The sequence below is a fragment of the Nematolebias whitei genome, chromosome 5, assembly GCF_014905685.2.
Source record: "Nematolebias whitei isolate Nwh7 chromosome 5, NemWhi1, whole genome shotgun sequence".
NCBI lineage: Eukaryota > Metazoa > Chordata > Actinopteri > Cyprinodontiformes > Rivulidae > Nematolebias > Nematolebias whitei.
In genome coordinates, this window is record NC_056502.1 from 449574 (window position 1) to 472644 (window position 23071).

Consider the following 23071-nt stretch of genomic DNA (forward strand, 5'->3'; position numbering starts at 1 on the left):
GTGTTTTGACCTTAGGCTTAGTTTGACATCAGGTTAGGTTCACTACATCAGTAAACCATTTACCAGTGGTTTTGGCACTGTGAGTAGGTGCCAGGTCGTGCTGAAAAATGAAATCTTCATCTCCATAAAGCTTTTCAGCAGATGGAAGCATGAAGTACTCCAAAATCTCCTGATAGCTAGCTGCATTGACCCTGCCCTTGATAAAACACAGTGGCCCAACACCAGCAGCTGACATGGCACCCCAGACCATCACTGACTGTGGGTGCTTCACACTGGACTTCTGGCATTTTGGCATTTCCTTCTCCCCAGTCTTCCTCCAGACTCTGGCACCTTGATTTCCAAATGACATGCAAAATTTGCTTTCATCCGAAAAAAGTACTTTGGACCACTGAGCAACAATCCAGTGCTGCTTCTCTGTAGCCCAGGTCAGGCACCTATGCCGCTGTTTCTGGTTCAAAAGTGGCTTGACCTGGGGATTGCGGCACCTGTAGCCCATTTCCTGCACACGCCTGTGCACGGTGGCTCTGGATGTTTCTACTCCAGACTCAGTCCACTGCTTCCGCAGGTCCCCCAAGGTCTGGAATCGGCCCTTCTCCACAATCCTCCTCAGGGTCCGGTCACCTCTTCTCGTTGTGCAGCGTTTTCTGCCACACTTTTCCCTTCCCACAGACTTCCCACTGAGGTGCCTTGATACAGCACTCTGGGAACAGACTATTCGTTCAGCAGTTTCTTTCTGTGTCTTACCCTCTTGCTTGAGGGTGTCAATGATGGCCTTCTGGACAGCAGTCAGGTCGGCAGTCTTACCCATGATTGTGGTTTTGGGTAATGAACAAGGCTGGGAGTTTTTAAAAGCCTCAGGAATCTTTTGCAGGTGTTTAGAGTTACGTCGTTGATTCAGATGGTTAGGTTAATAGCTTGTTTAGAGAACCTTTTCATGATATGCTAATTTTTTGGGACAGGCATTTTGGGTTTTCATGAGCTGTATGCCATAATCATCAGTATTAAAACAATTAAAGACCTGAAATATTTCAGTTGGTGTGCAATGAATCTGAAATATATGAAAGTTAAATTTTTATCATTACAGTATGGAAAATAATGACCTTTATCACAATATGCTAATTTTTTGAGAAGGACCTGTAGCGTCAAATCACAACAAAGTTGTCTCAGGGCACTTTACAGGAACATTCACATAAAAGCCAATTAGTAAATTTCTATATCTAAGGGATCCAGCAGACAAGTTGAATCTTGGCTTCGTTGCAGTCTCCCATCCTGAGCAAGCACAGTGGCAACAGTGGAAAGGAAAAACTCCCTTTTAAAAGGAAGAAACCTCCAGCAGAACTAGGCTCAGGACAAGCGGCCATCTGCTTTGACCGGCTGGTTGAGAGGACAGGAAGGAGAGACAGACGAACACAGAATGGTAGGTCCAGGTGTATCTGAAAGACAAAAAAAACACGTTAAGGATAGAAAAAATAATTACAAATACAAAACAGGTTGAGCAGAGTAAGTAAAGACAGCAGCAGAGTGAAAAGTGTGGTCAGTTTGTCTTCCAGCAGTCTAAGCCTATAGCAGCAGAACTAAGGGACAGCTCAGGAAACCCAAGCCAACCTTAACTATAGGATTTAGCAAAAAGGAAAGTCTTAAGCCTAGTTTTAAAACTGGATAATGTGTCAGCCTCAGGGACAGAGATTGGAAATTGGTTCCACAAGAGAGGAGCTTGAGAACTGAAAGATCTGCCTCCCATTCTGTTTTTGTAAATTCTAGGAACCACAAGTAAACCTGCAGCCTGAGAATGAAGTGCTCTGTTAGGAAAATATGGATCAGTAAGATCTGTAATATAAGATGGAGCCAGGTTGTTGAGAGCTTTGTAGATTAGAAGTAAGAATTTGAATTCTATTCTGGATTTGACAGGGAGCCAATGGAGAGAAGCTAAAACTGGAGAGATATGATATCTCCCAGTAACTCCAGTTAAGACTCTGGCAGCAGCATTTTGGATCAACTGAAGACGTTTTAAAGAAGTATTTGGACACCCAGATAATAAACCATTGCAATAGTCCAATCTAGACGTGACAAATGCATGGACCAGTTTTTCTGCATCATCTTTAGATCAGATGTTTCTAATGTTAGTGATATTACGCAGGTGGAAGAAGGAGGTTCTAGTAACGTTTTTAATGTGGGGGATAAAAGACATGTCCTGATCAAAAATAACACCAAGATTTTTAACATTAGAGCTGAAGGACAGATTAATGCATCTAAGGAGGGAGAAAGACTGAAACATTCATTCCTAAGGTGCTCAGGTCCAAAAACCAAAACCTCAGTTTTGTCTGTTCAACAGGAGAAAATTAAGGGTCATCCAGGTTTTTATGTCTTTAAGACATGCTTGTAGTCTAAGTAGCTGATTGGATTCATTGGGTTTAATGGACAAATATAATTGTGTGTCATCAGCATAACAATGGAAATTTATCCCATGCTGTTTAATAACTTTACCTAATGGAAGCATATATAAAGTAAAGAGCATTGGCCCAAGCACTGAGCCCTGAGGAACTCCATGACTAACTTTGGTGTATGAAGAAGATTTATTATTTACATTTACAAACTGGAATCTATCAGATAGATATGATTTAAACCATTTTAGAGCCGTTCCTGTAATCCCAACATCATATTCAAATCTCTGTAGTAAAATATTGTGATCAACTGTATCAAATGCAGCACTGAGGTCTAACAGGACCAGTAGAGACACAAGTCCATTGTCTGAGGCCATGAGAATATCATTAGTGACTTTTACTAGTGCTGTTTCTGTGCTATGATGAGCTCTAAACCCTGACTGAAACTCTTCAAACAGATTATTTCTTTGTAGATGTTCACGCAACTGACCTGCAACTATTTTCTCTAGAATTTTTGAGATGAAAGTTAGATTAGATATAGGTCTATAGTTGGCCAGGATTTCTGAATCAAGATCAGACTTCTTAAGTAAAGGTTTAATTACAGCAACCTTAAAGCGCTGTGGTACATAACCATCCATTAAAGACAAATTAAGTAGATCCAAAATGTGGACATTAATTAGTGGAAATACCTCTTTAAACAGTCTGGTTGGGATGGGATCTAGCAGGCATGTGGATGGTTTGGATGAGGTTATTATTTTTGACAATTCAGAGCTCAACAGGACAAAAACTGTCCAAACAAATCAGGCTCTAGTGAAATTTTTAAAGTTACCTCATTTGACAGGGGACTAGAGATAGTAGAAGGAAGGATGGTTTGAGTTTTCTCTCTAATTGAAATAATTTTATTTATAAAGAATCTCATGAAGTCATCACTACTTATAGTTGTAGGGAGACATGGTTCAACACAAATGGGACTTTTAATTAGTCTAGCAATAGTACTAAACAGAAACCTAGGGTTATTTTTATTCTCCTCTATTAAAGATGAGTAATATAAAGTTCTAGCTTTACGGAGAGCTTTTTTATATGTTAGTAGACTATCTTTCCAAGTTAAATAAAATTCTTCAACATTAGTAGAGCGCCATTTTCTCTCCTGGTTTCTAGATGCTGCTTTAAAGTACGTAACTCAGAATTGAACCAAGGAGCCAGTTTCCTCTGATTGATTACTTTCTTTTTTCACTGGAGCAATTTTATCAAGTGAAGTTTGCATTGAAGTTGTAAGATGATCAACTAGATGATCTAAGTCTCTGTTCTCTGATGCATTACTCTGCAAGACAGAGGAAACATTGATGGAAGAGATTGTTTCAATTTGGTTACAGCATTTTCTGATAAGCACCTGCTGAGATGAAATTTACTCTCTGTGACTGTGTAGTCATTTAATGTAAACTCAAAGTTATTAAAAAATGGTTGGACAGAACAGGATTTTGAGGAACTATTACCAAGTCCTTAATCTCTATACCATAGGTCAGAACTAAATCAAGAGTGTGATGATAAGAATGAGTAGATGTGCGGATGTTTTGGGTAAAACCAAATGAGTCTATTAAATTATTAAAGGCTATGCTTAAGCTATCACTCTCAACATCCACATGAATATTGAAATCACCCATTATGATGATTTTATCAGTATTTAATAATAAGTCAGTTAATAATTCTGAGAATTCAGACAAAAACTGAGAGTAAGCGCCTGGTGGACGATATATAACAACTAGTAAAAGTGGCTTTTCTGATTTCCATTTTGAATGAGAAAGACTGAGGGACGGCGATTCAAAAACAAAATCCTCCTGTTGTAGCCAAGTTTCTGTCAGACAGAATAAATCAATATGATGATCAGTTATCAGTTCATTAATTAACAGGGATTTAGAGGAAAGAGATCTGATGTTCAATAATCCACATTTAATGGAGCCAACCGAGTGTCGTTATCCAAAGTTTCACCGAACTCCTCCCACATCTGAGCTTTTGCCTCAGAAACAGCCAAGGCTGTGTACCACTTGGCCCTCCGGTACTCCTCAGCTGCCTCCAGAGTGCCATTGGCCAACAAGGCCTAATAGGACTCCTCTTTCAGCTTGACAGCCTCCCTGACCTGGGGTGTCCACTGAGTTCGTGGATGGCCACCACGAGAAGCGCCAACAACCTTGCGGCCACAGCTCAAGGCAGCCACCTCAACAAGTGAGGTGCAGAACATGGCCCACTCAGACTCCCACTCAGACTCCACACCTTCTCTTTTTCTCCATTCTCAGTCAGTGAGGTCAATAAACTGTTAAAAGGTCTTGACCCTAAAAAATCTGCAGGTCCAGATGAACTTCCACCTTATTTCTTAAGGCTGGCTGCTCATATCATCACAGTCCCTGTGACCCACATCTTCAATCTCTCCATAAGACAAAACTCCATCCAGACACTTGGAAAACAGCCTTTGTTCTTCCTTTGCTGAAGGGAGGAGACCCCCCCTCACTGAACAACTATGGACCAATCTCTAAACTCTGCATTTTAGTCAAGGTTCTAGAAAAACTGATAAACTCTCAAATCAAAAATGACCTGGACTCATTTAACATCTTACCTCCACATCAATCTGGTTTCAGGAAACAACACAGCACAACCACTGCTTCACTGAAGGTTCTTAATGATGTTGTTGAAGCTCTGGATGCTAAGGATTATTGTGCTGCACTTTTCTTAGACCTGTCTAAAGATTCTGACACTGTGGATCAGAACATCTTGTGTCAGAAGATCTCAGAAATTGGTTTCTCAGAACACACCATTGGTTGGTTCTCTAACTATCTTTCAGACCGGAGGCAATGTGTTCAACATAATGGTACTTCCTCCAGTTATTTAACAGTCAACAATGGTGTACCACAAGGCTCAGTCTTAGGACCCACCCTCTTTACAATAGGGCTGCAACTAACGATTATTTCAATAATCGATTCATCGGCCGATTATTTTTCGATTAATCGATGAATCGAAAAAAAAAAAACGTTTTAATTTCCACCCCTTTATTCCAAAATTGAACATTTGACTGACATAGCAATTCACACAAAAACAGGTTGCTATTTGACTATTCTGTTAGTAAAATATTGAATAATAAAAAATAAAAGTTAGTCAAATAGCTTAAAAAAATAAATGTACACAAAAATATATACAAATGTGTCTTTATACCTGCACAGTATGTAGCTACTTTGTAAAATGTGTCCTTGAGGGAAGAGTGTAACCTGGATTAAAAGTGTGAAATATTGTAACCTGGATTAAAAATTTGGATTATTGTAACCTGGATTAAAAGTGTGGATTATTGTAACCTGGATTAAAAGTGTGGATTATTGTAACCTGGATTAAAAGTGTGGATTATTGTAACCTGGATTAAAAGTGTGGATCATTGTAACCTGGATTAAAAGTGTGGATTATTGTAACCTGGATTAAAAGTGTGGATCATTGTAACCTGGATTAAAAGTGTGGATTATTGTTACCTGGATTAAAAGTGTGGATTATTGTAACCTGGATTAAAAGTGTGGATTATTGTAGTGAAGCGTTCGTCTTCAACCATCGACAGAGGCCTCATGTCAGTGACGATCATTTAAGGATGATTTCAGTGAAGACAGCTGCTGCTGTGGTGTCCATGATGTTTGTCCATCATGAAGGATGTTGTTGTTGTTGTTGTTTTCTGGAATGAGAGAGTAAATATGCATTATAACATAATTTACAGCAACTCAAGAAATGCCTTGTTTCACTTACAGCGTTAGGTTCAGGCAAAAGTCAAAAGTAGCTAAAAGAGCAATTAAACACACACACACACTATATATATATATATATATATATATATATATAATACTTAATTACACACACTTGAGTAGATGTAATAAATTACTTTAATTCCTGTTTAAATGCAATTCATCCTGCCATACCTGCAGTGTCTTCAGACTTTGCCAACAAATTAAAAGTTGAAGCTTAATCATTAAATTATTATCTTTGTGTTAGATTTATTTATAAATCACATTTAAACACTGCTTGTACCAATTAAATTAAATAAAAAGTAACACACGTTCTCTATCACCGTCATTAATCAGATAAACAAACAAACAAACAAACAAACAGCTTCATCTCCAGACAGACTGACGTTACGTTTTCTCTCTTGAAACAGAACAATGTGTTAAATTGTAGAGACTCACCTGCAACACATGAAGAGTTGTATCAGCTGCAGCTCCTTCCTCCTCCTCGTGACTCCCACATGTTTACGTTTTATCTCCGTGGTTCTCTCGTGTCGTGTTGAAGATTTTCAAAGCGTCATGCTTCTCGTTTTTTATCTTTGTGAAGTTCTCCCACTCTTTGGAGGACTTGGGTCAAACAGTTTTCACTGCGTTGGTCATTTGTAAAATTTACTTAATTTCCTTTGAAAACAGCCTCTGCTTTGTTTCCCCCTCGCTCTGTTCAACTCGCGCTGCAGTTTTTTTTTCAAACTTTATTCAGTCAGTCAGCATTGACAATGAACTGCCCGTGAACAAAACGAAACGGCTCCGCAGCGCCGTGAAAGATGCATAATCGCGCGACACAACGAATCGATAATGAAATTCGTTGCCAATGCTTTTAATCATCGATTTTTATCGATTTTATCGATTCGTTGTTGCAGCCCTACAATCTGCATACATATTGTAGGTAAAAACATCCCTAATGCATCCATACATTTCTATGCTGATGACACAGTTATTTATTGTCGAGCTAAAACTGTTGCTAAGGCTTTCCAGCTTTTGAAATCTGCATTCAACAACATCCAGACAGATTTGTTTCACCTCAAACTTGTCCTAAATGCCAACAAAACCAAAGGGATGCTTTTTTCAAATAGGAAGTTGGTCCCAGCAGTTCTTCCTCTGATTTTATCCTCAAATGGTGTCCCCATTGAGTTTGTTGATTCCTATAAATATTTGGGTATCTTGGTCGACTCGCATCTCTCTTTTAAGCTTCATGTGGAAAACTTGGTAAAGAAACTGAAAGTTAAACTGGGTTTCTTTTTCAGAAACAGATCCTGTCTAACCCTGAATGTTAGGAAACACCTTGTATCTGTGACTTTCCTTCCCTCCATTGATTACGGTGACATTATTTACATGAACGCTCCTACAAGAACCCTGCAGATGTTGGATGCTGCAGATGTTGGATGCTGTCTATTATGGTGCACTAAGATTCATAACTGGCTGTAACTACCGTACCCACCACTGCACCCAGTATTCACTGGTTAACTGGTCACCATTAACTTCACACAGACTCTCTCACTGGTACATTTTCATCTTTAAATCTCTTCTTGGTCTGCTGCCTTCATACATCTCCTCCTACATGTCTCTGTGTGAGTGCAGCTACAGCGTGCACTCTCAGGACATTATTACCTGCAGTGTTCCCTCAATGAGGACTGAACTAGGCAAAAGGACCTTCTCCTACTCCGCTCCTGTTTCCTGGAATATCTTGTAAAAAGATCTGAGCTCTTGACCTTTGACCTCTCTAAGTGTCTTTAAGAATCTGTTGGACTCCTGGCAGGGACCAATGCAGACATGTTCCTGTTTTTAGTTTTCTACATTCGCCTTAGAATCTAGCTGTTTTTTTTTTGTTGTTGTTACCTTTTCCTTTTAGCCATCCTATTTGTAAAAAAAAAAAAAAAAAAACCTGCAGTATTACTTTTTTTAACTGTTTATTGTTGTTGCTGTTGTCCGTTGTTGTCATCTTTCTTTGTTGAAATCAGGTCTCTCTTGTAAATGAATCCTCGAGGCTCAATGGGATTTACCGTCTAAATAAAGGTTGATTGAAAAAATGTCCCCCACCTCAGCTGGGATGTGGTTAAAGCTCTCCCGGAGGTGCGAGTTGAAGATCTCTCTGACAGGTTCTTCTGCCTGGCATTCCCAGCAAACCCTCACTACATGTTTGGGTCTACCGGGTCTGCCCGGCATCCTCCCCCACCATCTGATCCAACTCACTACCAGGTGGTGATCAGTTTACAGCTCAGCTCCTCTCTTCATCCGAGTGTCCAAAACAAACAGCCGCAGATCAGATGACACGACTATGAAGTCTATCATTGATTTACGACCTAGGGCGACCTGGTGTTGTTGGTTGGTTGTTGTTGGTGAATATGTTGATGTTTCCGGTAAGATGGTGCCTGTGTACATGGCTTGCAATCCACCTCTGCTGATGGTGTTCAGATTATTTGTGTTTTGTTCATTTTTCATCTGGGACATAAACTCGCTACTGGTGTATGATCGACAACAGCTTCTGGATCATCAATTTTGTACCACTAATGTCGCTTATTTGGATCAATATGAGCGCAACGCTGGACCCCCCTCGCTTCCCCCTCTGCTGGCAGATGTGCCTGTTTACCTTCGCTGCACTCCTCACCTGCCTGCCCGGAGATATCGCTCCAGACGCCGAGGAAAACGTGTTGGCCGGCTGGTGAAGCTTAAAGCCCTGAGTGCTGCATCTTCCTCTCCAGGTGGTGGTCATGGCTTCCATCGCCAGCTTCCCACGTGCCCGGACCAGGTAAACAACGGGTGTTGTCAGCTGGCGCGGCACACGGGCCAAACTGGAGGGGCTGTTATCGAAAATCTGTGGCCGCTGGTGCACGCTCCCTCCACCGCTGCTGGGTCTACGTTGGACAGTATCCGGATGTGTGTTGTCAACTTAAGTTCTGTTACCAACAAAACTTTTATCCTCAGGGACTACTTTCAAGAGCACGATTTGGACTTTCTCGGCATCACAGAGACTTGGATGTCTCCGGGTCAGTCCAGCTCCTTGAAGGAATTATTGCCACCGAACTGTCTGTATTTTAATGCACCGCGGCCATCAGGCCGGCACAGTGGTGGATTATTAACAATATTCAAATCAAACTTTTGACTATAAACAACTGCCCATCCCAGTTTCCTGCTCCAGCTTTGAGCTAAGCATCTTTGATCTTGGCCATTCGCCTTCGGCTTTATGCGCACTCGTCTACCGCCCACCTCGATCTAAGGATTTCATAAAGGAATTTTCTGATTTCTTGGCTGAAATTACACCAAAATATGATCAAGTTTTCAATATTGGGGACTTTAATTTGCATGTGTGCTGTGATGAGAAGCCCTTGGTTAAGGACTTTTTAGATTTATTGGACTCATTTAATCCAACTCAGCATGTAAACGGTCCCACCCAAGAGTGCGGACATACACTGGACCTTGTTTTAACTCGTGATGTGACTGTTAAGCCCCCAGTATACTCCATTCACACATATGTACGCGGAGGGTTCAGACTGCAAATAGCTTTTCCACTCCATGAAAATCTTATGCGACCATATCCTGGTAAGATTATTAAAAAATTGATGAAGTTTTTTTGTTGTGATACAGCTGAACCAGGAGAGAGAGATGAAATAGTCTGTATTCACCTTTGGGAATGAATAAAGTTATTATTACTACTTCTATCATAATGACTATTATGTATTATGAGGATTTGTTGGTCAACGTTTTTTAGAGAACTTTATTAAATGGCTTTTCTATGTATATGAATGATTCTGTAAAGTGCTCTGAGACAACTTTGTTTTTAATTTAGACCTCGTGGCCCCGCTAAAAATCAGGCGACCAAAGCGGGCACCACACCCCTGGTTGAACGCGACCACTCAAGCAACCAAACGTCTATGCAGGAGACCTGAACGCAAGTGGAAAAAGGACAAATTACAGGTTTCTTTAATTATGTTAAAAACGTGTTTGAAAGATTATCAGAGCATCGTTAAATCTGAAAAGAACAAATACTTCTTCCAAATCATTGCTTCAGTTAAACGTGTCTCGGTCTGCCAGCATGGAGGCCTCTGTTGACATCTGCAATGACTTTACCAGATACTTTGCTGATAAGGTAGAGTTGATTAGGTCATCCATCCCCCAGTCCACAACTGATCCCTCTGTCTTTGTCCCTTGCTCAGCTGTCTTCAAACAGTTTGAACCCATTTCACTCCCATTTCTGAACAAAGTCGTTGGTCAGATGAAACCCTACGGTTCCCCCGCTGACCCCATTCCTGCGTCGTTTTTCAAACAAGTTCTACCCACGGTTGGACCCTCTGTTCTTACTATTATAAATAGTAGTATTGTGACAAGTGTGGTTCCCGATGTTTTCAAACATGCAGTAGTTCATCCGTTAATTAAGAAACCTGGACTTGACCCTTCGACTTGCTCAAATTTCAGACCAATCTCAAAACTTCCCTTCCTGTCCAAAATCCTGGAGAAAATAGTTTTCATTCAATTAAACAAGTTTTTGAATGAGAACAGAGTCTTCAAGATTTTTTAATCTGGTTTTAAGCAACTCCACAGCACTGAAACAGCATTAGTAAAGGTTTGTAACGACATTATGATATCAAACGATTCTGGTCAATTTGTGGTACTTGTGCTCCTGGACCTTACTGCTGCTTATGATACTGTTGACCACAGTATCCTTATATCACGGCTGGAACAGTGGGTTGGGATCACAGGTGCTGCATTAGAATGGTTCCGCTCATACCTGAGTGGCAGGAGCTTCTGTGTCAAGGTTGGTAATGTATCCACCTCATTACTACCTCTTTCTTGCGGGGTCCCACAGGGTTCGATTCTTGGACCCCTTCTGTTCTCACTTTATTTGCTCCAACTGGGGGTCTATCCTGAGGAAACATGGTCTTTCATTCCATTGCTATGCTGATGACTGCCAGATCTACCTGCCTGTGAAATCAACAAGTGTTTGCTCCATTCACCCTCTGTTAAAATGTCTGGACGACATTAAGGCCTGGATGGCTTCAAATTTCTTAAGCTTTAACAATGACAAGACTGAAGTCATTGTTTTTAGCCCTAGCTCAACTGCCGCCACTGATCCTGTCAACCTGGACTCTCTTCAGCCATATCTGAAGCAGTCTGGTAAAAATCTCGGGATGGTTTTAGACTCTGACTTCAAGTTTGACAAACAAATCAACTCTGCTCTGCAGAAAAGCTTCTTCCAACTAAGACAGGTAGCTAAGCTCAAGCCAGTATTGTCCAGACCCGACCTTGAGAAACTAGTCCATGCCTTTGTAGTATGACATATCCTGAGATATATTCATACATTAAACGGGTTCACTCATCTTTCTGGACTGGATGATGTCGTGCTTTGAATTTAACAGAAATGTGGACGTGAGACGTTAATTATCTTTGACTCACCAAGCGAGTGGGTCATTTATTAACAGAATCAAGTTTAACACATCACACATTTACATTAATTTGGCAGAATATGAAAACAACAACATAATTAATCAGCTTTACAACCAGGAAAACCATACGGCCATGATTTTCCGTTGCTTCACCACAGACATTAATGAAAACATCTGGATTAATTTTCTAGCAGAAAGGAGAGTTTAAAGATGGAAAATTGAGATTTATCTTACAGAGAGATGTGTGAGGGAATTTGTCTGTTTTAACCAGAACGTGCACGCTCCTTCGGAAATCAGCTTGTCCCAACAGTACACTTTTGGTGAAGGTCGACTTTTACCTTTTCTGAAGATAGATCAGTTCCGGCGTGGAGTCTCACTTCCAACCACTGTTCAGCGTCTCAGTGAGAACAGCCAAATACCTCGAGAGTCGTGCGAGGTTATCCAAACAGAAGTTATAATTCCCAAAATCGTCTCTGGTTCAGCTTGTTTGGTTTAGCAGCATCCATGAATGCCTGCGTTTGCATTCAGGAACTCCCAAACTCTCTGCATTCTGGATTCCAAAACTCTTGAACTCTTCTGCTCTCTCTTGAACTAGGAAGTGCCGATATTTAAATGGGCTCTACTTCCGGTTCATTTGAGAGCTTTTGATTGGTCGATGGACCAGAACAGAGGTGTGGTTTGTGATGTAAGGTGTTATGGAAAGTCAAGGATAGAGATTAAGATTGTTTAAGAACAGACAGAAAGATTGTTGGAGAAAACCAGTCTTAGTGGCGTCTCTACTCAGGTATCTTGCTGTAAAAGTTAAACATGACATTTCTTTTCAGTAAACTTTTTAGTTGACCGAAACCTGAACTCTAACACACTTACAAATTTGCTCCCTTCAAAGAAGACGATCAAGAAATTGAATCATTACTCTCTAACGTACTCTAACTTGATTTCACTTTGAATTGAGAATTAAAAATCATTACTACTGTTTAAGTAAATAAAAATGAGTAGTTCACTTCAACATGTAAACATTGTTTGAACTAACACAATTTGATTATCAAAACATTTGTAAAATAGTAATGATCATAGAGAATTGTCTTTTTCCACTTGATTAATTCAAGAAAGAAAGTCTCAGGATGGGTCAAACTGTATTTCTGGATTCAAATCAATGAAATGACAGTTTCTGTCCATCTGGTCAGTTTTGACATCAGGCCTAGTCCACTACACCTTTGTCACGACCCGATTGGACTATTGCAATGTACTGTATGCTGGGGTCAGCAGGCCTCCATCTCACATCTACAGCTCGTCCAGAATGCTGCTGCTCGGCTTTTAACCGGAACTCGTAGGTCTGAACATATTACACTAGTTCTATCCTCCCTACACTGGCTCCCTGTTCGTACGAGGATAGTCTTTAAAATTCTTCTGTTGACCTTCAAATGCTTAAATGGACTTGCACCCCTTTACCTCTCTGAGCTTCTGGAACCTTACTCTCAGGCCCTGAGATCATCCGATCAGCTGCTTTCGGCTGTTCCAAAAACAAGACTGAAGCTCAGAGGAGATGGGGCATTTTCAGTCATGGGCCCCAAACTCTGGAACAACCTGCCCCCCAACATCAGGCAGGCCACTCTCTTCCTCACTTCAAATCTCTGCTAAAAACACATCTGTTCTCACAGGCATTTCACACAGTGTAAATTGATCTAGAGTTTTTAAAATCTGTGACCCTATGTTTTAAATGCTTTTTATTAATTCTTCAGTTATTATTATTAGTGTATTGTATTTTTTTCCTCTTTAATTTTACTCTCATTGATTGTTGTTGTTAAGCACTTTGATAACAGGTTCTGTTTTAAATGTGCTCTATAAATAAAGTTGACTTGACTTGACTAGGTGCCAAATAAATAAACCAAATTGAATTATTAGTAATAATTTTGATATTCTATCATGCACAGGCTCAAATCTGGAGGAAACACATCTGGTTTACAACTACTGTCACAGCAGGGCTCAGAGAACAATCGAGAACGCCTTTGGCATCTTGTCATCCAGATGGCGAATCTTCAGCCGCCCGATGGAATATAATCCATTCAAAACAGTCCAAGTCGTTGTTAAAGACGGGAGCTGGCTGCGGGCCACCGGACCCGGAAACTCCCTCCAGCCCATGTCTTTTCCCCCCGGCTCGAATCTCCCTCAGAAGTGGCAACTCTCATTATCAATAAATCAAGAAAACATCAATTAAGTTTTATCAATTATATTAAATCAAGGCAGGAAAAGGTTACAGTTTACAGCGCTGGTCTCTCCGGTCTGTGACGTGTTCACTGACCAAGAAGAGCCCCGATGTCCTGTGTCATTACTCATTTATAGGGTTCTAGACTCCTCCTTGACAGAAGGGGAGCTCAACCTGTCAGTGTATGAGGGGGCGTGGCTACGTGTGATCTCAATGGATCTTATGTGGTTCTGATGTGTTAGGAAATATGAGATGGTGCTTCAAAAGCCTTTCTACGTGATGTGGCAAGCAGATTAAACTCTATTCCTCAACAGATATTGAATCCCAGGGAGACTCTTTGTAGAGTTGCTGGCCCAGTTTAACCCAGTCAGAACCGGGTCACCCGTCAGAGAGATCTTCAACTCGCACCTCTGGGCGAGCTTTAACTGCATCCCAGCTGAGGTGGGGGACATTGAGTCCAAGTGGGCCATGTTCCGTGACTCAGTTGTTGAAGTGGCAGCCTTGAGCTGTGGCCGCAAGGTTGTCGGTGCTTCTCTAAATGGCCACGAACTCTGTGGTGGACACCCCGGGTTAGGGAGGCTGTCAAGCTGAAGAAGGAGTCCTATCGGTCCTTGTTGGCTGGTGGGACTCGGGAGGCAGCTGAGGAGTACCGAAGGGCCAAGCATTATGCAGCCTTGGCTGTTGCTGAGGCAAAAGCTCGGCTGTGGGAGGAGTTTGGTGAGACCTTGGATAGAGACTCTCGGTCGGCTCCGAGGAGATTCTGGCAAACCATCAGGTATCTGAGGAGGGGAAAGCAGCACTTTACTAACACTGTGTTCAGTGAAAGTGGGGTGCTGTTGACCTCAACCAATGATATAATCGGGACATAAAGGAATACTTCTCGGACCTTTTTAATCCCACTGGCAGGTCTTCCATGGAGTAAGCAGAATCAGGGGACTTTGGGGTTGATCTGTCCATAACCGTGGTGGAGGTCGCCAACGTAGTTAAAAAGCTCCAAGGCAGCAGGGCTCTGGGAGTGGATGAGATTCACCCTGATTTCCTTAAGGCTCTGTATGTTGTGGGGCTATCTTGATTGACACGCCTTTGCAACATCACATGGACATTGGGGGCTGTGCCACTGGATTGGCAGACTGGGATGGTTGTTCCCTTCTTCAAGAAGGGGGACCGGATGGTGTGCTCCAATTACAGGGGCATCACTCTCTTTAGCCTCCCTGGTAAGGTCTGTCCAGGGGTACTGGAGAAGTGAGTCCGATTGTTGGTTGAACCTCAGATCCAGGAGGAACAATGTGGGTTCCGTCCTGGCTGTGGAACATTGGACCAGCTCTTTAAATTCACTAGGGTCCTCGAGGGGTCATGGGAGTTTGCCCATTCAGTTTACATGTGTTTTGTGGACTTGGAAAAGGCTTTCGAACGTGTTCCTTGAGGTACAGTGTGGGGGGTGCTCCATGAGTATGGGATTGGGGGCCCGTTGCTACGGGCTGGTCGGTCTTTATAAAAGCGGTGCGAGTTTGATTCGCATTGCTGGTAGTAAGTCAGACCCCTTCAGGTTGAGAGTTGGACTAGGCCAGGGTTGCCCATTGTCACCGATTCTGTTCATAACTTTTATGGACAGAATTTCTCGGTGCAGCCAGGGGACAGAGGGTTTCCGGTTCGGTGGCCTCAGAAATCCATCTCTGCTCTTTGCAGATGATGTGATCTTGTTGGCATCATTGTGCTGTGATCGTCAGCTCTCACTGGAGCAGTTCGCAGCCGAGTGTGAAGCAGCTGGGATGAGAATCAGCACCTCCAAATCTGAGGCCATGGTCCTCAACCGGAAAAGGGTGGATTGCTCTCTTCAGGTCGAGGGTGAGGTTATGCCTCAAGTGGAGGAGTTCAAGTATCTTGGGGTTTTGTTCACGAGTGTTTCTCGTAGTTTCTATGTTCGTCTGTCTCTCCTTCCTGTCCTCTCAACCAGCCGGTCAAAGCAGATGGCCGCTTGTCCTGAGCTGGTTCTGCTGGAGGTTTCTTCCTGTTAAAGGGAGTTTTTCTTTCCACTGTTGCCACTGTGCTTGCTCAGGATGGGAGACTGCAACGAAGCCAAGATTCAACTTGTCTGCTGGATTCCTTAGATAGAGAAATTTACTTATTGGCTTTTATGTATGTGAATGTTCCTGTAAAGTGCCCTGAGACAACTTTGTTGTGATTTGGCGCTTTATAAATAAACTGAATTGAATTGAGTGAGGGATGGATGGAGTGTGAGATTGACAGACAGATTGGTGCAACATCTGCAGTATTGTGGACTCTGTACCGATCCATTGTGGTGAAGAGAGAGCTGAGCTGTAAGACAAAGCTCTCTGTTTATCGGTCAGTCTACTTTCCTCCCCTCACCTATGGTCACGAGCTCTGGGTAGCGACCGAAAGAACGAGATTGCGAATGCAGGCGGTTGAAATGAGTTTCCTACACAGGGTAACTGGACTCTCCCTTAGAGACAGGGTGAGAAGCTCAATTGTCTGGGAGAGACTCGGAGTAGAACCACCATCCCTCCATATTGAGAGGAGCCAGTTGAGGTGGTTCAGGCATCTGGTAAGGATGGCTCCTGGGCACCTCCCTTGGGAGGTGCTTCGGGCATGTCTAACTGGGAGGAGACCCCGGGGAAGACTCAGGACACGCTGGAAAGACCATGTATCTCTGTTGACCTGGGAACGCCTTGGGGTCCTCCCAGAAGAGCTGGAAGAGGTGGCTGTGGAAAGAGATGTCTGAGCCTCCCTGCTCAAGCTGCTGCCCCTGCGACCTGACTTCAGAACAAGCGGTAGATAATGGATGGATGTCTAAAAAACAAACTTTAATATATGTAAATATTTTATTTTTATTAGACATGGGAGTGGTGGCGCTGAGGTTAGAGAAGGTGAGCCTGTGATTGGAAGATCGCCGGTTCAAGCCCCGGTACCGACAACATCAAAAATGTGGGTGGAGTAGGTGAAGCACCCACACCTGCCCCCACCCAAATTTGTCCCACTCTGGGCCCTTGAGCAAGGCCCTTAACTCCCACCATCTGCTCCTCCAGGTGTCCTAGATAGCAGCTCTCTGCTCTACACAGAGGGCTGTGGTAGCTCGGTGGTCCGTGGTTGCGTCAGGAAGGACATCCAACGTAAAAAAATATAACTGCCAAGTCTTCGTGTGACTTAGTTCGCTGTGGCGACCCCTGAAGAAGGGGGCAGCCGAAAGAAGAAAAAAAAATTATTATTATTATTTTTTAGACATTTATTTGTACAGTTAATAAATGTGCCTGTGGGACAACTGCGACAAACCTTTGACTCAGAAATATATTTTGTTATTACTTTAAGGAAAGAAAAAAAATATTGATACATATCGTATATCGCGATTTATCTTGAAAATATCAAGATATTCATTTTGGTCCATATTGCCCAGCCCTACTTGTTAGATGTCCCTGAGCTGGTCCATGCAGTTGGACGAGACGCACAGAAGCTCGTTATTTTAAATAAAATATTAAAATAATTGCTCTAAGTTCAGACCAGCTCCTGAGTGTCTTTGTGTTCTCAAGATTTACGGTGATGTATTAAGATGGAAATGTCTCAGTTGTAGATGTATGCCTCTGGTTTGGTTCCTCGGCCAATGTTCAGGACTTCATATATGAGGCTCCAGGTCAGAACTATGACATCACAGAGGAGGTGAACTAATCTGGCAGCCTCAGCTCTGCTGCTATAGTGACATCTTAAACACGTACCCACACGGGCTGCTGGGCTCGTCTCGTTGCTAGGCGGCAAAAGAACCCAGGGTCTTTGTTCCGGCAACTCTCTCCCCATTGGATCATGTTGGCCCGGTATTGCTCTTTGTATGGACCTGGACCCAGCAGCTGGTCCAGATCCAGACCATGTTCCTACAGGACAAGCAGAAGTGAGTTGTGTGTAATCATAGCAACATACGAAGTATAGAGCCAGTGAACAGGTGTGAGCTCACCTGAGCGTACTGCTGTTTGAGAGGAGCAGACAGACGGACAACGCAGCATGTCTCCAGACCCAACCTGCAGCGGGACATCCACCCATGAACCAACGAGACAGAACAACTCAAAACTGAACCATTAAAAGTCAGAGTTAAGGTCCAGAGTCCCCGGCTCAGATGTTACTGCTCACAAGTAAGCTGCTGAGACTAACAATTCAATTAAACTTTTATTTCTACAGGTTAATCCCATTGAGCCTCGGGGACTCATTTACAAAAGAGACCTGATTTTAACAAAGAATGATGACAACAATAGACAATCTTAAAAGAAGGCATATAAATAAAAAATAAATAAATGCAAGAAAGAAAATTATTCTTAAAAAACAGCTACATTATAAAACTTCTTCTTCTTCTTCTTCTTCTTCTTTCAGCTGCTCCCTGTGTTAGGGGTCGCCACAGCGAACTAAGTTGCACGAAGACTTGGTGGTTATTTTTACGCTGGATACTTTTCCTGACGCAACCACAGACCACCGAGCTACCACAGCCCTCTGTGTGGAGCAGAGAGCTGCATCTAGGACACATGGAGGAGCAGATGGTGGGGGTTAAGGGCCTTGCTCAAGGGCCCAGAGTGGGATGAACGAGGGTGGGGGCAGGTGTGGGTGCTTCACCTACCCCACCTACATCTTTGATGTTGTCGGTACCGGGGCTTGAACCGGCGATCTTCCGATCACAGGCCCACCTTCTCTAACCTCTGTGCCACCACTCCCCTACATTATAAAACGATGTAGAATATTAATAACAAGAACATGTCTGCGTTGGTTTTTCCCAGGAACTGAACAGATGTTTGAAGTCACTTAGAGAGGTCAAAGGTCGAGAGCTTCAGGTCTTTTTACAAGATATTCCAGGAAACAGGAGCGGAGTAGGAGAAGGTCCTTTTGTCTAGTTCAGTCCTCACTGAGGGAACACTGTAGGTAATGATGTCCTGAGAGCGCACGCTGTAGCTGCACTCACACAGAGACATGTAGGAGGAGATGTATGAAGGCAGCAGGCCAAGAAGTGATTTAAAGATGAAAATGTACCAGTGAGAGAGTCTGTGTGAAGTTAATGGTGACCAGTTAACCAGTGAATACTGGGTGCAGTGGTGGGTACGGTAGTTACAGCCAGTTATGAATTGCATCCAACATCTGCAGGGTGCTTGTAAGAGCATTCATGTAAATAATCAGAATCAAAATAAGTTTTATTATCATTGCACCGAGATACAACGAGAACATGCACATGCAGTCATCTGGAAGATGGACGCAGTGCACGAAGCTGCTGCTGTAAGCGCGGCCTCTCTTATCCTTTTTCAGAATAATAATCTTAGATAGGAAAAGGGGGAGAAACATGAGGGTAGATAGTGGTATTACAAAAAAAGATCTTTCACATCTTGTCTATCAGGACACGATTTGAGACATCAAAAAACTCTACCAGCAGGTCAATTAAAACATGATTACATTTGCATTTGACATCAAGGTGTTGAGATTTGTCCATGAGCGTTTTTTCAGATCAGCCACAGTTTCTGAAGAAGTTTCAGTCGACAGTTCTGATAAGCCTGCACAGAATGTTATCGGGGGGGAGGTGAAGATAGATGAAGCTTTTGTCCTTAGTTACCCATGACCCAGGAGAAATTTGATAGTCGGCACGTCTCCGAGGCCGTCGGGAGTCAGATTCAGATGAGCTTTGATTGTTGTTTGTCTTCAGGCAGACAGATTACTTTTTCCTTCAGTTTCGAGTCCATCTGGACGTTCTGGTTCTGAAATAGCCTTAATGTGGGATTCCATTCCACTGATCCATGGTATGAGTCTTCCTCAAGGTCGAACCCACCACGCTGACGAGTCCCAGAAGCAGCAGGTGGCCTGCGATTCTCATAAATCACCTCCACCTTACGGTTTAGCTCATAAACCAGATGATTCATAGTTCCTACAGCACGGACCAGACCTTCACACTGACTCAGAAGCTTTTCCATGGCCGAAACTGCTGCGATGTCTTCTTCAATAGTCAATAAAACAGAGCCCTGCCGATGCCAAAAAGCAGAGTCCCTGCTATCATAAATCCAAATATGTAAACGTCTTCAACATCCTCCTGAAACAGAACTGAGAGGCACATCAGCTGCCACACTCCCCACGGGTCCATGACGTGCCCCATAGCATGAGTCTCAGCTGGACACGCCGGTTCTCCAGGACTTTGTCGTTTTGTTGAAAAAAATCTTGTCGATAGCGTTGAATGTCCAGGTCACCATTCATTCATTCATTCATTCATTCAACCTTTATTTAGACAGGTAAATCCCATTGAGCCTCGAGGACTCATTTACAAGAGAGACCTGATTAATAATCAGATCCATAATCTTAATTTACAACATTTTTTAGTCAGGTCATCTGGACAGTTTCTTTTTTTGTGCTAAACGTTTTACCTTCGATCCAGAAGGCTTCATCAGTCAAGGAAACACACAACAAAACTTATTCTTCCCCCAACTGCTTACTCCAAAGTGGAACAAACCAGTTCTGCTTGTGATAAGATGGTCTCTTTGGTACGCCCCCTCCTCCATTGCCGGCCCTCTTCCTTGTTGACAGTCATGTCAAACTGGTTGAAAACAACAAAGTCCAACGTTTCACCTTCGATCCGGAAGGCTTCATCAGTTTGACATGACTGTCAACAAGGAAGAGGGCCGGCAATGGAGGAAGGGGCGTGCCAAAGACACCATCTTAGCACCAACATAACTGGCTTGTTCCACTTTGGAGTAAGCTGTTGGGGGAAGAATCAGTTTTGTTGTATGTTTCTGACTGATGAAGCCTTCCGGATTTCAGCACATAAAAAGAAACTGTCCAGATGACCCGACTGAAAAATGTTGGATTGTACACCTGGATTATTGAGCATGGACTTTGTTGTTAATCTTAATTTACGTTTGGGAGATGAACCAGGCACTTCAGACACACAGAGAGCAGAGCAGGAGGAAGGAAAAAAAACGGGAGGGGAAGGACAAGCAGCCACCTCAAGCGAGAGCAAGAGAAAAAAAAAATAATGTCACCGTAATCAATGGAGGGAAGGAAAGTCACATATACAAGGTGTTTCCAAACATTCAGAGTTAGACAGGATCTGTTTCTGAAAAAGAAACCCAGTTTAACTTTCAGTTTCTTTACCAAGTTTTCCACATGGAGCTTAAAAGAGAGATGTGAGTCGACCAAGATACCCAAATATTTATAGGAATCAACAAACTCAATGGGGACACCATTTGAGGATAAAATCAGAGGAAGAACTGCTGGGACCAATTTCCTAATTGAAAAAAACATCCCTTTGGTTTTGTCGGCATTTAGGACACGTATGTCTGGATGTAGTTGAATGCAGATTTCAAAAGAAAGCCTTAGCAACTGTTTCAGCTCGACAAACAACTGTGTCATCAGCATAGAAATGTATGGATGCATCAGGGATGTTTTGACCTACATTCCCTATGTAGATTGTAAAGAGGGTGGGTCCTAAGACTGAGCCTTGTGGTACACCATTGTTGACTGTTAAATAACTGGAGGAAGTACCATTATGTTGAACACATTGCCTCCAGTCTGAGAGATAGTTAGAGAACCAACCAATGGTGTGATCTACATATATATATGTATATACACATATTTATGTATATACACATATATATACATATATATGTATATATATATATATGTGTATATACATATATGTATATACACATATATATACACATGTGTATATACATATATGTATATACACATATATACGTATATTTATTTATTTATTTTTTTAATTTAATTTATTCATTTCATTGCATTAGGGTTAGGGTTAGGGTTATCTGACCCTTTTTTACCCTTACTGTCTTGTTACCAAAGAAAAACAAAAAGCAAGATGTTGTAGATGAACAGATGCTGAGATATATTCATCAATTAAAACGGATTCTTCATTTTTCTGGACTGAATAAAACGTGCATTGAATTTAATGAAATGTAAACGTGAGACGTCATTTATCTTTGACCCATCAAAATGAATGCGGTCATTTATTTTACAGAATCAAAGTTTAACATCAAACATTTACATTAATTTGGCAAAATATGAAAATAACATAATTAAACAGCTTTACAACCAGGAAAACCATACGGCCATGATTTTCCGTTGCTTCACCACAGACATTAATGAAAACTGTACAATTATGATCAATTATCCACACGGCGGTGGATGAGCACTTTACACAGACATTTCTAAATTATCTGGAAGGATTTCTACTTGAGAGAAGAATTTAAAGATGGAAAGATGGAGTTTAAAGGGAGTGAAAGATGGTGTGTGAGGGGGAGTGTTGACCAGAACCGACACTCTCCATTCGAACCCAGCTTTTCCTCGGTACGCTTTGGTAGTAAACTTGACTCATTACCTTTCTGAAGATAAATCAGCAGATATGGAGTTCCAGTTAACGCTACCTGTCCAGCGTCTCCATAGGATGGCTGTGACTCGTCCGAAGTAGTGACGAGATTCCGTCCGACACAAGCTCACATCAGCAAGTGGACTTCACATGAGTGGAGTCCTTCAGAAGTTCCACTCAGAGGTGGAAGATGTTATAATCCAACTCGGAAGAGCCTTATCATGGCTGGACTTCTGTTCTCCCAAACGACTTCACAGAACTGCGAACATCTCAGAACTTCTCCGCGCTCCACCGAACTGAGAGAACTAGGAAGTACCGGCATTTTAAAGAGCTCTATTTCCGGTATATTTGAGCGTCCCTGATTGGTCAATATCAACCAGACAGGGGTGTGTTTTGTGATGTAAGAGGTTACTAGAAGTCAGAAAACAGCAAGAATTGTTATGGAACAGATTAAACTGATCTCAGACAGGCGAGAGAAATATTTTGGCGAGTTTGGAGAAATAGGTGCCAACTCCTCTGTTTACGTCTGAGAGGATTTTAAAACAAGACACATGTCTGCTTCGACTCCGACCTTGGACAAAACTTACACTTGCTCATTCAAAGACAGAAATCAGAAAATACATGATTACTCTGTAACAGGCCTTAACATGAATTCTAACTTTGCATAAGCAACTAAAAAATCATTGTTACTGTTTTACAGATAATAAAATTGATTAGTTCACTGCAACATCTAAAATGGTTTGAACTAAGACACTTTGATTATCAACATTTGTAAAATGGTAATGATAATAAAAAGAGAGTGTTCTTTCACTTGATTTTCAAGAAAGAAAGTCTCAGGATGGGTGAACCTGTATTTCTGGATTCAAATCAATGAAATGACAGTTTCTGTCCCACAAGGTTCTTAAGGTCAAGGGTTTTGACCTTAGGCTTAGTTTTGACATCAGGTTAAGTTCACTACA

General features: G+C 42.1%; 1 protein-coding gene across 1 annotated transcript in view; it reads right to left on the reverse strand.

The window, feature by feature from the left end:
- pmvk (phosphomevalonate kinase) overlaps nucleotides 1-17787 on the reverse strand; it is a gene marked incomplete at its 5' end in the record, with an annotated part of 29959 nt that extends 12172 nt beyond the window's left edge. The window contains 2 exon segments of the mRNA XM_037676664.1: nucleotides 17491-17643; nucleotides 17724-17787. Coding sequence (XP_037532592.1) covers nucleotides 17491-17643; nucleotides 17724-17787 — 217 coding nt within the window.
- Between the last annotated feature and the right edge of the window lie 5284 nt (nucleotides 17788-23071).